Genomic DNA, 16,218 nt, shown 5'->3' with positions numbered 1-16,218 from the left:
CGGGGCCCAACAATCAAAAATCTAAATACATGGTTAGATTCAGCATATCAAAGAACCCCATATATTCAATTTTTGTTGAAATCAAACAAAGTTTAATTTTGGACCCCGATTTGGACCAACTTGAAAACTGGGCCCATAATCAAAAATCTAAATACATGGTTAGATTCAGCATATCAAAGAACCCCATATATTCAATTTTTGTTGAAATCAAACAAAGTTTAATTTTGGACCCCGATTTGGACCAACTCGAAAACTGGGCCCATAATCAAAAATCTAAATACATGGTTAGATTCAGCATATCAAAGAACCCCATATATTCAATTTTTGATGAAATCAAACAAAGTTTAATTTTGGACCCTTTTGATCTCAATGTGGACAAAGTTGATAACGGGGCCCAACAATCAAAAATCTAAATACATGGTTAGATTCAGCATATCAAAGAACCCCATATATTCAATTTTTGTTGAAATCAAACAAAGTTTAATTTTGGACCCCGATTTGGACCAACTCGAAAACTGGGCCCATAATCAAAAATCTAAATACATGGTTAGATTCAGCATATCAAAAAACCCCATATATTCAATTTTTGTTGAAATCAAACTAAGTTTAATTTTGGACCCTTTGGACCTTTATGTAGACCAATTTGAAAACAGAACCAAAAATTAAGAATCTAAATACACGGTTAGATTCGGCATATCAAAGAACCCCAATAATTCAATTTTTGATGAAATCAAACAAAGTAAAATTTTGGACCCTTTGGACCTCAATGTGGACCAATTTAAAAACGGGGCCCAAAATCTAAAAACTTAATACACGGTTAGATTCAGCATATTAAAGAACCCCAAGAATTCAAGAATAAAACCCCATTGAAATTGATCAAGAAATAAGCAATTTATACGAAGTATCTTCTTTTGCACAATACTGTGCAATTGATTATTTCTTGCTATTGCGCAATACTGTACAATTGACAATTTCTTGCTATTGCGCAATATTGTGCTATTGGATATTTCTTGCTATTGCGCAATACTGTGCAATTGAAGATTTCTTGCTATTGCGCAATACTGTGCAATTGAAGATTTCTTGCTATTGTGCAATACAATGTACTGTGCAATTGAAAATTTCTTGCTATTGCACAATACTTATTATATAATAATTTACACATCCTGTTTGGTGTGTATCTCCTACCATATCATTATTATTTGCTTTTAAATATAAATCAGAAATAACGAACTTAAAATAGAAAATTTTAAAAGAAAAAAAAAAAGGAAAAAAAGAAAAAAAAAAGAAAAAAAAAAAAATCCCCCCCCCCCCAAATTTTTTGAACCCCCTTATGATTCATCACCCCCAAACTCAATCTCAGCCTTCCCTTTGTGGTATGGTACCTTGCAGTACAATTTCAGAGAGATCCATACACTTGAACACAAGTTATTGTCTGGAAACTAGAAAAATGCTTATTTTTGGCCCCTTTTTGGCCCCCAATTCCTAAACGTTTCGGGCAATTACCCCCAAACTCAATTCCAGCTTTCCCTTTGTGATATGGAACCTTGTAGTACAATTTCAGAAATATCCAAACACTTACACACAAGTTATTGTCATGAAACTAGAAAAATGCTTGTTTTTTGCCCCTTTTTTGGCCCCTAATTCCTAACATTTTGAGGCAATTACCCCCAAAATCAATTACAGCCTTCCCTTTGTGATATGGAACCTTGTGGTACAATGTCAGAGAGATCCATACACTTACACACAAGTTATTGTCTGGAAGTTACAAAAATGCTTATTGTTGGCCCCTTTTTGGCCCCTAATTCCTTAACTGTTGGTACCATAACCCCCAAAATCAATCCCAACCTTCCTTTCATGGTATTGAACCTTATGGTAAAATTTCATGGAGATCCATTCACTTAAACTAAAGTTAGAGTGCGAAAACCAATGTGTCTTCGGACGACGCCAGACGACGCCGGACGACGACGACGACGACAACGACGACGACGACGACGACGACGCCAACGTCATACCAATATACGACCAAAAAATTTTCAATTTTTGCGGTCGTATAAAAACTGCAAAATTTCCTTAAAATTACCAATATTCGGAGGCAGCAACCCAACGGGATGTCTGATTCGTCTAAAATTTTTTGACTGACTGACTGACGGACGGACGGACAGACAGACAGATGGATGGAGTGCAAACCTAAGGTCCCCTTCGACTTCTCGGTAGGGAACTAAAAAGATCATAAAATCAACAAGGGTCCAATCATAACAGCTGAAACTGGCTGCATAGCTTATGAGCTGGAAATTGTATGCCGAACATTCACACCATTTTTTATTATATCCCTTCCCCCCTCCCCTCCCCCCCCCTGGTGCCTATGGTAGAGAAATGTGGTCTTTAAGACTTAACTCGTGTGTTAGTAAGATTTAATGCTGACGAGGGGAGTTAGTTTAGCTGTGCAAGATGTATACATGTATGTAGCAGTAATATCCAGTAATAATGTGAATACTTGATATGGTGTCCTGTGTTGGAATAGAACCATGCTATCTACAAGTTCAGGTACTTGAAACACCTATCTGAGAGATGTGTAGGTGACATGTTTCAAGGCAGGTCTCTAAATGGCATTTCAAATTCCTGTTCATCAACCTTGTTGACTGACTTTGAAGACTGAGTACATATCTAATTTATTGCTTTGTACTCATCCTGATAATGAAAGAAATATTTGCCACTTGATATTAAGCAAACACAAATCAATCAATTTTTTTCCTAACATTTTATTTTTGCATGAAGAACATTGCAAGGATAATCTATGATCCTGTCAAAGTTTTATGGCCATCAAATCAAGTGCAACTATCGACCAACAGTCCCAAATGGATGTTTTGTTTATTTTTTAAACAAAGGCTTTAGTGCTTCAAATCATATACATTTGCAGTGTAGCACACTCAAAATTGGATAAAATAGTAACCAAGTGAGAAAAAAAATGCCTTGAATTCCTCAAGTTGTCTACATGAAACAACAATTAATTATTCTTTTTATTAAATCAATCATCTCTAATATTTCAGGAACATGATGAAATAGGAAGTTTGTCTAAATGTGTTTTGTGCTTAGAATTTTGCTTGCAAACATGTATAAAAGACAACAAATTATTATTGTCCATGTGTAGCACTGACTACTGTTTTCTCCCCACAAATTTCTTTAAGCATCAAGGTAAACAGAGAATAATAAAATATATGTACAATCTTGTTTGTAGAAACTATAGCTGTACATCCATTTCAGATAGCATCGATCACATTCAAGTAAAATAGGGGTAATACTCTTTAACTGGTTAGAGGAACAAATTTAAACCAATATAGCTTTACACAATAATTTATAGTTGCCTGTCCCTAGTAAGAAGCCTGTAATTTATTGGTTGTTGTTTGTTGTTGTATATCATATTTGTTGTTGTATATCATATTTGTTTTTCCTTTAAGGTTTTGTACATATATATATATATCAGGCCGTTAGTTTTCTATGAGGTATGGGTTTTGTTCTTTGTTCAAAGCCATACAATGACCTATAGTTGCTAAACTTCTACATCATTTGGTCTATGGTGGAGTTTTGTCTCATTGGCAATCATACCATATCTTCTTTTTTTTATATTACAGAATTTCTACTGATAATCTAGACCAATTTTCTAGCTTAAATATGATATTCATCAACATATGAAAATAAGAAGTGGTTTGATTGCCAATGAGACAACTTTCCACTAAAGACCAAATGACATGTATTCCTGTCAGATCTATATAATCATCTTTTATGATATTACATCCATATATATATGCATTTGCAAATAAGAACACAGAAGAAGGAATTTACACATACCATGTATTAATTATATATCATATATATAACCAAATTTTAAATAAAAGATCATTAGCCTCTGTAAAAATGTATAATTTGTATAAATTTACACTTCGGACTGAAATTATGTGATAATCACTGAACTAATACACCATCAACACAATGAACATGTAAATACTAATGTCTTGCCATTTAAAAGCAGACAACAAATGTGACATTAAATTCTCAACTACACTTGAACTTTTGCTTGGAAGGGGCTTTAAACCTACATGTTTTGATAAAATCATTATAAAGGTACAAATGTTCTGAACTCAAAAAAGAGTACATGTACATGTTATTTAATAGTGTGTTTAAAAACAACATGCTTGTCTGAATGATTGCATCATACATATAAAGGCATTTTTTGGGACAGAAAAACAATGAAGCAGCAGCAATTTTCTTGGCACTGTTGTGTTGTAATAATACCAGACAGTACTGCTGCAGGAAATCTTTGAAAACAACCTGTCACTAAAAACTGAAGCTAAACCGTTTGAATTTCCAATGAGAAAACAATTAAATAAAGTATTAATTAACCATGTTAATAAGTGTAACACATTTTTATGCATATGAACATTGAATTTAATTTTCCTAAACCCCTTTGGATGAACAGTATATTGACTTACATAATATGTAACATCTTGTGCAGTTGTTCTGTGGAGAGGATGAAAATATGAAATAGTTAACAATTGATGCAGAGACATAATCGATTCACATGACCCTCTTGGATAGATATATGACCTACTTCAGCCTTTCTTTGACTTGATCATGGCAACAGTATGATGTTTTAAATCATGTTATGTGTTATGGTCTATAAAAGAGTTCTCCATCTAATTCATTTTTAAAATGTGTACTCTGTTACGAACCCTGTCTCCTGATTACTACTTCTTCTGTATTCTTGTTAAAAGTCTCCTGTATTTACCATGTTCACAAGAAAACAATTTTATTTTAGCAGTGTTTTTAACGAATGCTGCTATATGGAATATGTCTGTTGTTGTCTGCAGATTTTACTAAATATATGTAAAATCTTTTTAGTGAACAAAAAGGGTCTTCAAAAAGTGAAAATTAATGCCAGGATATACCCAGCTTTCATGATTTTGCAGCTTTGCAGTAAGAGTACCTCCTTATGCCAGGTATCCAAGTTCAACACCAGCTTTGCAGTAAGAGTACCTCCCCATGCCAGGTATCCAAGTTCAACACTAGCTTTGCAGTAAGAGTACCTCCCTATGCCAGGTATCCAAGTTCAACACTGGTTTTGCAGAAAGAGTACCTCCCTATGCCAGGTATCCAAGTTCAACACTAGCTTTGCAGTAAGAGTACCTCCCTATGCCAGGTACCCAAGTTCAACACTAGCTTTGCAGTAAGAGTACCTCCCTATGCCAGGTACCCAAGTTCATCACTAGCTTTGCATTAAGAGTACCTCCCTATATACCTCCCTATGCCAGGTATCCAAGTTCAACACTAGCTTTGCAGTAAGAGTACCTCCCTATGCCAGGTACCCAAGTTCAACACTAGCTTTGCAGTAAGAGTACCTCCCTATGCCAGGTACCCAAGTTCATCACTAGCTTTGCATTAAGAGTACCTCCCTCTATACCTCCCTATGCCAGGTATCCAAGTTCAACACTAGCTTTGCAGTAAGAGTACCTCCCTATGTCAGGTACCCAAGTTCAACACCAGCTTTGCAGTAAGAGTACCTCCCTATGCCAGGTACCCAAGTTCAACACTAGCTTTGCAGTAAGAGTACCTCCCTATGCCAGGTACCCAAGTTCAATGCTAGCTTTGCAGTAAGAGTACCTCCCTATGACAGGTACCCAAGTTCAATGCTAGCTTTGCAGTAAGAGTACCTCCCTATGCCAGGTACCCAAGTTCAACACTAGCTTTGCAGTAAGAGTACCTCCCTATGCCAGGTACCCAAGTTCAACACTAGCTTTGCAGTAAGAGTACCTCCCTATGCCAGGTACCCAAGTTTAACACTAGCTTTACAAGTACACAGTTCTCCACCTATTTTTTGGAATTCTCCATTTATGTCAAAAAGTTTTGAAAGCTCTTGTGAGTGGGTAAATAAGTTTTGATAAAGACCATATATTTCTGTTTTTAAATCATTCACATTTTCAGAGGCATAGCTAGGCCATTTTTAAGAATAAGCCTGAACCACGGCAAGGGGTCTGAGGGCCCCCAGCGGGTCCATGGTAGAGGGCCTCTTGGTAAGGGGTTAGAGAGGCAAAGCCCCCGGAAGCTAACGAGTTATACAGAAAGATATCATTTCTGTCATTAGAAATGCATCAATAGCAACATACTTTAGAGTAGAATTTGTTTATTTTTTATGTTTAATTTATTCATTGTGTTGATTTCGAATATAATGGTCATTGAGAAAAATGTCCAAATCAGTTACTGTTAAATATGTTTAAATGGAGATGTGGGTAAAACAATCAATCAACAAAAAATCCAAGACTTTAAAAAAGTCTCCATTTAAATGTTGTTGTTCTATTAATTATTTTGACTTCATCTAGTTTTCTCTCCATTTTTTGTGCAAATTCCGTTAATGGACACATGAAATAATTAATTTTTATAGATGGTCAGGTGTAGTATGAAAATTCGTAAAGAGTTCAGTGGAATCCTATTTCTCACATGGGATTGCTGCTGTCAGTTAAAAAGTGTGATGCTGACCTTAAAAAGTTAATCCATTTATCAGTCAAACAAAATCAAAATTTTCTGTAGATGCAAAAAAGTTTTCTTAGGAATTAAAGGAGATGTGGAGTTATTATCAATACAAAAGCAACCCAACAACAACACAGAGCAATAACAAAGGGATGTGTTTGTTGGATGCATTTACATGTGTAGTTTACCTGATAATTGGATGCATTTACATGTGTGGTTAAACTGCTAATCGTATGCATTTACATGTGTAGTTTACCTGCTAATTGGATACATTTACATGTGTAGTTTACCTGCTAATTGGATACATTTACATGTCTATTTTACCTGCTTATCGGATACATTTACATGTGTAGTTTACCTGCTAATTGGATATATTTACATGTGTAGTTTACCTGCTAATTGGATACATTTACATGTCTATTTTACCTGCTAATTGGATGCATTTACATGTGTAGTTTACCTGATAAAGTCTAATGATGTGAGGATGCTTCAACATTTTCATAATTTGTATTTCTCTGTAAATTTTCTTCATGTTATCATCATCAAGCTGTGTTTTATCTATAATCTTAATGGCAACCTGCAAAGAAAAGACAGCTACATTATATTTGTATACAGATATGCTTGTTCAATTTTTAAGATCAAATCAAACTGCAAAAAGAAAGTTTTGTATACAGCCAATAATAATCAGAATACCTGCCTGTTTGATGTGGTGTTAACTTTTTATTATATAAAATAAGCAATTATGTGGCAATACAGCTGACTTTTAAGTCACTTGGTTAGTACAAAATAGGGATACATTGTAGAAATTATCTTTAAAATTGTCAATTCTATATTAAGTTTGAAAAGATTTTGCCTTTTTTCTGTAGCTTTAAAGAAAACATTCCAAAACTGGCCAATAAGAATCAAGAACTTCCTCTGACAAAATTGTATTATATACAATTGAATATACAGAATATAAAATGCTTCGCTGAGCGCAGCCTGATAAGACCGAAGAGGTCGAACCCTGAACAGTTGGGGCAAATTTGGACACAATATTCAAGCTTGATACTATCTGAATTTGGATTGTGATCAAATTTTTTACATAATATAGGTTTCTGACACAAAATAAATGTGGTCAAAGACCTTACAAATCTTATGCGCAATACTGTGCAATTGAAGATTTCTTCTTGAAACTTTTCAAAAATTCAAAATTTGGAAAACTTTGAAAAAAAAATTGGAAACCCTTCCTTCCTCCCAAACTTTTTGAATCCCCCTTTTAGCATTAACCATCAAACTCAATTGCAGTCTTTCCTTTGTAGTATGGAACCTTGTAGTACAATTTTAGAGAGATCCATACACTTAATCACAAGTTACTAGTTACTGTCTGGAAACTAGAAAAATGCTTTTTTTAAATTAAAAAGACTCCATCAGCAACATTAAATAGTAATATCTAAAAATAAAATTCCTTCACACACATAATCATGGCTATAATTAAAATACCCTTTATTAAACATTTCAAAAATAGTAACTTCTAAAAATAAATTGACAGCTAATCACCTAAAGACAATACATTTCTTTATAAATACAAGCAGTGTAAGGGAGGTAATTTGACAATATGCGTTTGAATTACCTCCCTTCCACTGCTTTAAAATTATGTTTTGTACTGAAGTAATTGTCCATTAACCTGGAAACCCTTGTTTTTACCCCTTTTTTGCCCCTAATTCCTAAACAGTATGAGCCATAACCCCCCCCCCCCCTCAAGCAAATTCTTACCATCCCTTTGAGATATGGTAACTTGTGGTATAATTTCAGAAAGATCCATACACCATTTCACAAGTTATTGTCTGGAAACTAGAAAAATGCTTATTTGGGCCCCATTTTGGCCCCTAATTCCTGATCTGTTAGGACCATAATCCCCAAAATCAATCCCAACCTTCCTTTTGTGGTCATAAACCTTATGGCAAAATTTCATAGAAATCCATACACTTGAACAAAAGTTATTGTCAGGAAACCAATGTGTCTTCGGACGACGACGACGTGATACCAATATACGACCGCAATAAAAATGACTATTTATTGAATTTTTTCAGGCAAAATTATTTCTTATATATTTGCTGTCAACATGGTTTTGATTGATTAACCAGCAGATACAGAATAAAAGATGAAAATGTGATTTCTATGGTCCGTATAATATATATATTCAGGGTTGGCAAAAACCCAGGTTTTTATGAGTATTGCCCAGTCCAGTGGGAAATACTGTGAAAACATGTGTTTTACTTGGTAAAACTGGGTAATACAGGGTAATATGAAGTACTGTCCTAAATCTATAAGAGTATTCAGTGATCAATTACAATTGCAATGTATAAGTTATATATAAGACAAACTATTTTAATTCATAAGTTCACGTGTTTGAGACTATTAATAGTACATGTATTATTATATAGTGTATACATTTGAGAAAGTATTGGTCCATTAATTCTAAGACATGCATGAACATAGATAGACAAAAGTGAAAATATTTCTCAATAAGTTATATATAGCTATAGATAATCCTTCTAAAACATTCAAATTACCATTCTGTCAAAATTGGTCAAACTGTTAACACGAATCCAAATAATTCAATTTGGATTTTTTTTCAAAGATGTACATATATATATGTAGTAAATAATGTATTATATGTAAGGAAATTAAATGACTATTTAACACTTTTGCTCATTGCTAAAATGTGTTTACAAAATTTTTTACAAACTTATCATTGCACATCATTTACCCAGATATGTTTATATTGCAATAATTAGCCTTTTCATATCTAAAAATGTGGGTGACATATGCAATATTAGAGTGTTTATTTAGCAATTGGATTGTATATAGCAATTAAATTTTACAATTTACTAATGATCTACTCTAATTTGCATTTACAAACTTTGGATTGATTCAAACAAAGCTGGGAAATAAACAAGGTATCCAAAAATGTGAAAAACTTATAAGTATTCTGCCTAAATAAAATTATTGGAGAATATATAGGAAGAAATTGGTTTTTTTTTTTGTTCTCTGAAATAGACTACTGTAAATTCAGAAATTATTGTGTGCATTTATTATGGCGATTTTTCAAAAATGGACAAGAATGCGAGATTAATTATTGCGATTTCAGAACAATCTACATACAGATCTATGTATTACATTGTAGTTATCAATATGCGAGTTCTTATTATTGCGATCCTCACCTAGTCGCATTATTCGCATTAATAAAAACCTCGCAATAATTTCTGAATTTACAGTATCAATGTTTATCTGTATAAAATGTATATATTCAGCAATAATACTATGAAACTGCAATATGTCTTTACTATTCTGTGCAAAAATAAGCTAAAAATCATATTACCCAGTATTGCCCAGTATTACCCATTTCAGGCCGTAATTTTTCCCGGCAAAAATTAATGAAGATTTAAGTTGCCAAAGAATTTTCAAAATTGCTTAAACAAACCAGCCGACTGACTACAAAGCAAAGTCAAGTCGCTATCAAAATCAGTATAAAAAAGACAACTTGTGATTTACAAGTCGCACAGGCATGACAGGTAAGCAAATATGGTGACTGACAAGGAAAATCGAGGTATATTTGAAACGACCAAGTACTAATACTGTCAACGATTAAATGAAATAAATACAACGGTGACAATGAACATCCTTGTATTTAACATTCAAAACTATTATAACGGGAAACCGAGCGACTGTTTGAGTTATCATTGTCGATGATATTTATTGTCATGAGGTCAGATGATGTTGCAAAATCGATCTGCTGATTTGTTTTCAGTATTTTTATACGAGTCGACCAGTTGTACTATCCGATAGGTTGAGGGGTGGGTATTAACAGGTGATTTTTTGCTAATCATTGATAAAAATTGATTGTAAAAAGTAAAGAAAAAACAGCTGATGGATAATTTGTTAGCAAACCTATAACGCGAGGTCAACTTGTGATCAGCAGTGTGGTTTTTTCCATAACCAACTCGTTAATAAGAGAGATATCTTTTATAATAGAATTAATAAAAATTAGCTCTTTATCAGTTCATTTATATGTGATTGACAGATATCTTCATTTATAGGTCTACAACCATTCACGAGAATCTCAAACTACAACTGACATGATGTCCTGGACATTCAAAATTATTTTACTAAATTATGACAAGGTGTGGTGATATATTTCAAATTGCCAAGTCATCAGATAAACTGGGAGTCATATTTTTCTGGATTTTTAAAAATAAATTGAGACAGATGCACATAAAATAAAAGCATGATATATATATACTAGCAACAAATTTTATTGAAATTTAATTCAAGTTGACCATACACATGATATGAGTTAATGAATAACAACCATATTGTCTAAACAAGTTTATCAAGAATTTTCAATACATACAATATCATTACACCAAGGACTTTTCCCTTATGATTTAGAAAATTCCTGATTGAAAAGAGTCAAGCTCTACATTTTGTTAAAAGTCATACAAAAAATTTAAGAAACCTGATTAAAAATGTCATGTTTCTTTTATTCCAATTATAATATATTTAGTAGAACTGGGTTAGAAGAGGACTATTTCAATTTGGTCTATAAGTGGTTTGTACAGTAACAGATGAAGACAGGTCTGGCATTTCACTGGTTTCTTCATTAATAATTCTAGAGGAAACAGGGGTGGTTGTTCAATAAATCTTTTTTCCAGAACTTTAGAAATTGACAGCAGTAATTTCCTAAACATGAAGGCATCATGTTCTCTCAGGTTCCCTTTTTCCCAAAATACTAAGATAAACACCTGTGTATAGATTTTGTTTCCCCAACCCAAAGTATTTTATCCAATTCCCATGAAATTTTTCTTTAAACCATAGAAAAACTCTTCATACTGCTAAGAGAACCAATGTTTAACTGTGATGGAGAGGGGGTATGGCTTTTTGCTACAAATAAAACTGATTCTCAAATTTGCATGAAAAAATATTCAGATCAGGGGAAAGGAAAACAAATCCTTATTGATAGTTTTTGCCAATATTTGATGCTTTGAACCATAAAAAAATAATTTATTGCTTATGTGGTATAAGAAAATTTTCAGATCGAAAAAAAAAACAATAACCCCCTCAAAGTTACATGTACATGGTCCTTCCCTAAACTTATGAATGGTACAGGAAAATTAGCTCAAGAAATAAATATTTAATACATTGTAATAGTTTCCATTTAAATAAATGTGACAAATATCTCTGTCATCTTCATAATGGACAAAATTGGGACTACGACATGAACAATTGTTTCAGTTGTCAATCATTATTAAGTAAACAAATTCTGTCTCAGCCCCATGTGGGTTGTCGACCTTTTTAGATTTCGAAGTCTTCGGCCTCAGGTATAAAATATATATCCCCTTTGTTGTACTCTTTAGCATTTCCTTCATTAATGCTAGGCTTCTTAAATGTAAAATTGGCCAAATGACACTTAACAACGTATCAGAACGTGTGTATGAACATTCTCAAATGACTGAGCAGTGATGTTATTCTGACTGTTTTCTGTGTATCATTTTATTGTTTACTGAGTAACGCCATATCTTACCTTTGTTTTAGTGTACATGTGAGTAGCCAATTTGACGACGGCGAAATTTCCTTTTCCAATGGTTCTATCAATTTCGTAACATCCTATTCTAACGATTCCCCCGTGGGGTTGCGACTTTCCCTTCACCGTCGCCATTTTGTTTACAATATAGATCCACGCATGCGTTAAGTCTCCAAAAGCAATACACAACGAACTGCTACGGTTGAGTACACACCATTGACACACATTCAACCCAAGTAGGTCAATCGAAACTTTAGCTTAAGAGTACATATTGAAATAAAACTATCTGATCTATTGTGATTAGATTCTTTAAAATAACAGAGAAATTTGTATCTGAAAATAATAAGAATATAGTTGCAAATAAGAAGATAGTGTGGACACACAGATATGTCTTGTTTAACGAGATCGAATTTAGGTAGCCCTTGGCAGAGACATATAATACAATTGTATTATATGTCTCTGCCCTGGGGCATACTATATTAGTATACTATTCCCTGGGTAATCTTAAAACTTAAAAAGTCTGGGAACAATAGATAAGGTCTGGATCAGGGTCTTAAATTCTGCATTCCTTAATTTTTAAGACCCTTTTCTCTATTCTTTCTAAATTTTGCTCATTTTTCTCTATTCTGGACATTTAGGAACCCCATTATTTCTACTGTATTATTTATTGTTTTGCCCTTTTTAGCTCACCGGGGCCCGAAGGGTCCCATGTGAGCTTATGCCATCACTTGGCGTCCGTCGTCGTCCGTCGTCTGTCGTCGTCTGTCGTCGTAAACTATTTCAAAAATCTTCTCCTCTGAAACTACTGGGCCAAATACCTTCAAACTTTAACTAAATGTTCCTTAGGGTATCTAGTTTATAAATTGTATCCGAAGTTTTGATCCATCGACAAACATGGCCGCCATGGCTAAAAATAGAACATAGGGGTCAAATGCAGTTTTTGGCTTATATCTCAAAAACTAAAGCTTTTAGAACAAATCTGACATGGGGTAAAATTGTTCAGCTCTGAAATTTTCAGACGAATCGAACAACCCATTGTTTGGTTGCTGCCACCGAATTGGTAGTTTTAACAAAATTTTGCAGTTTTTTGTTATTATTTTGAATATTATTTTAGATATATATAAACTGTAAGCAGCAATAATGTTCAACAAAGTAAGATCTACAAAAAAGTTAATATGACCATAATTGTCAATTGACCCCTTAAGGAGTTATTGCCCTTTAAAGACAATTTTACACAATTTGTTCATCAAGTTTGCTAACATTTAAAAATCTTCTCCTCTGAAATACAGGTGAGCGATTCAGGCTCTTGAGAGCCTCTTGTTTTCTAATCTTTTAATATTTTGGCCCATTTTTTTCTATACTCTAAAAAATGTGTTTAGAGCCTAAACACTTTCCTAAACACATTTATGAAACCGATTTTTAACATGTTTTAAATCTAAACATGTTTAATATTTAATGTGATAACAGCCTAAACGTCAAGCTATAAAGTGCTTAGACTGTAAACATGTTTAGCTGTAAAGCGTTTAGACTAGAAACACGTTTAGCTAAAAAGTGCTTAGACTTTAAACATGTTTAGCTGTGAATTGTTGTATCTGGAAACATGTTTAGCTGAGAAGTATTTTGTCTGGAAACACGTTTAGCTGTGGTGTGTTTTGAATGTAAACATGTTTAGACCATAAAGGGTCGTGAAGAAACATGTTTATCATTTTATTGTGAGAAGCCGTTACTTCATTAGGCCCCAATTAAACTAATATTCCGGAAGGCTTGACTGTAAAACGTATGATAGCTCTCAATAAAACAGGTTTTCATACCAGCACAAAAAGGAGCCAATGCATCAAACTAAGAAACTGGAATTTCCATATCAAATTGAATGTGACCAATACCTTTTCAATCTCAATGAGTTTTTTCTTTAATTCAATTCACGTCATTCGACTATTGCATTTTTTCTTCATTTCAAATATTCGTAAAACAGTCTGGAACTTTTGAAAGGAAATTATCATTATACTAATTCTAGCTTTAAAAACAAAATTACAACATATAAAACAAAGGAATTTATGTTATCATTTATTTCCAGTTTATCATTGAACACAATCAAAAATAAATTCATATCAAGGTACATGTACATAATATTGACCAATCTTCTACTTGTACCCCATCCCTACAACAAAACAATTTGAAAATGTCCTGTTTTCATTTTACAGGTCAATAAGAGCTTCTCCTTTCTTAGTACCCAACTGCTGGTCAATGGCCTGAAATATAGAAAAATATTGTTAAGCAACTAAGTAGAATTAATCTAAAAATATAAGAATACGAACTACAACACCAAAAAGTAAAAGCATGATTTAAGATCCAGATAACAACATTAGGACCGTGGTATAAAAACATAAATTTACTGATGAATCAATTGATATTTTTTTATATAAAACTTCTTTTCATGCTTAATATTATTCATTTGATCAAATATATATTGGCATTTTTAAAATCAAATACACTTTTGATTCTTACCTAGCAGCATATTTGCTACTGTTCTTTATCTCCTCTTTTAGCATGCCAAGACAGATGATGATTTCCTCTGCACTTCTCTCATCTAGAATAAAACAATACATATCAATAAGATTTATAAAAAAAAAATCACAACCGCTTATAACTATTGAAATAAACAAGCATCTTTCTATTTATTTTGAGGAAATGTTGATTGTGCATATCGGAAGTGCTTACGAAAACAATGAACTCGATATGACACTGGAATTGCGAATGATGCACCTCATCCTGATAAGACTCGGCAGATTCCGCTACCCTTCATGTTCCATTATAATCTGTCGAGGAGTACCGAACGAAAATTATCCTCACAAACTCCTTTCCAAGAACATAGAAATAAAACAATAAATGCAAACTTGCATGATAGAACATTAAACAACTCTTATCATCTATACACAAGATAGTTTGAACACTTAAAGCTCTTACAAGCACTTGTTTCGTGGGATGGTACCCCCTTTTCTCTCCTGCATTGACTATACGGTAGTGTACTTGTAAATAATGCTTATAACTGTCAATAATCATTTAAAATTGGCAGTACAAAATAAAAGACAGTATAATCATAACTCCTTACCTTTCTGAAACAGTCAAGTTACGGTCAGTTATGATCAGAAGTAAACAGCGTGGCCTTTGACTTCGGGTTCTTTGTTTCTTCTTCCCGCTCAAAAATTAGCACGTGATATGAATGCCGTATTCGGCCTAAATGTGTTGTAATTCTAAACGTGTTTAGGAAAGTGTCTAAATATTGAAAGTGTTTAGAATTTAAACACGTTTAGCTTTATATACTTGACAAAGTAGCTAAACATGTTTAGCACAGCAACATGTTTTTTGAAAAGTGCTGAGAGCCAAAACATGTTTATTGCGAAGTGCTGAGAGCCAAAACATGTTTATTTGTTTATGTTTAGAAATTAAACACTTTCCTAAGCACATAAGTCTTGCAACACGTTTAAATTCTAAGCACATTTTTTACAGTGTATATTCTGTAAACTCCATCCATACCCTCATAGATAAAGGTAAACGAAACTTATATTGTTTTGCAATATCACTGTTCCACAAAAATCACTTGTAAATGACTGTATTTAGAGGCATTTGTATATTTAACTCCTATTAGGATTACTTATTGCTTTTGGTTAAAATAAATATATGACATTGAAGACGAATGATTGTATGGTGGCGTAGTGGCGTAGACTGAGTCAGTTTTTAAAAGATGCACTGCTTCTGCATTTTCTTTTTTTGCCTGATAGCTTATAGTTAAAAAAAATGATGTTTACATGGCTGGATAGAAGAACTTTCACAGGATGGCGTAGTATTATTTTTATATATTGAATTTTGACTTAATATTTTTCCAAAAGACTGTATTGAAAGCTGATTTTTTTCTTTTAACTTTATCTAATGAGTTCTTTATTTCCTATCATTTAGATGAGGATTTATCCTTTATCAAAACTGCATTTCCAGCATTCAAATATACAAATACCATATACTGCTGAAAAGGCATAAAAAGGGAATTCAATTGCTATTTGCTGAGTTTAGGCCAAGTCAAAAAATAAAAAAAACAACACTTTATAAACTTTGTGCGTCTGAAACGCATTTCTGGATTTACC

General features: G+C 33.2%; 1 protein-coding gene and 1 long non-coding RNA gene across 6 annotated transcripts in view; both read right to left on the bottom strand.

Annotated features, from left to right (window-relative positions):
- Positions 1–12,230, bottom strand: part of LOC127702114 (serine/threonine-protein kinase SIK3-like) — a 93,370-nt gene extending 81,140 nt beyond the window's left edge. For all 5 annotated transcript variants that reach the window (XM_052206183.1, XM_052206185.1, XM_052206184.1 and 2 more), the window contains exons 1-2: positions 12,083–12,230; positions 6,980–7,096 (exon numbers count right to left, since the gene is read on the bottom strand). In XM_052206183.1, the coding sequence (XP_052062143.1) occupies positions 6,980–7,096; positions 12,083–12,217 (252 nt within the window). In that variant the 5' untranslated portion in view covers positions 12,218–12,230. The remainder of the gene's footprint in view (positions 1–6,979; positions 7,097–12,082) is intronic.
- A 1,900-nt stretch (positions 12,231–14,130) lies between these two features.
- LOC127702182 (uncharacterized) lies at positions 14,131–15,426 on the bottom strand. The gene is made up of 3 exons (XR_007982298.1): positions 15,192–15,426; positions 14,588–14,669; positions 14,131–14,331 (listed from the first exon to the last, which is right to left on the bottom strand). It is a non-coding gene; the product is annotated as an uncharacterized LOC127702182 (long non-coding RNA).
- Between the last annotated feature and the right edge of the window lie 792 nt (positions 15,427–16,218).

Source organism: Mytilus californianus, unplaced genomic scaffold (genome assembly GCF_021869535.1).
Source record: "Mytilus californianus isolate M0D057914Y unplaced genomic scaffold, xbMytCali1.0.p SCAF_5, whole genome shotgun sequence".
Lineage (NCBI taxonomy): Eukaryota > Metazoa > Mollusca > Bivalvia > Mytilida > Mytilidae > Mytilus > Mytilus californianus.
The sequence above is the reverse complement of the archived record's forward strand: the minus strand, read 5'-3'. Positions and strand labels throughout refer to the sequence as shown.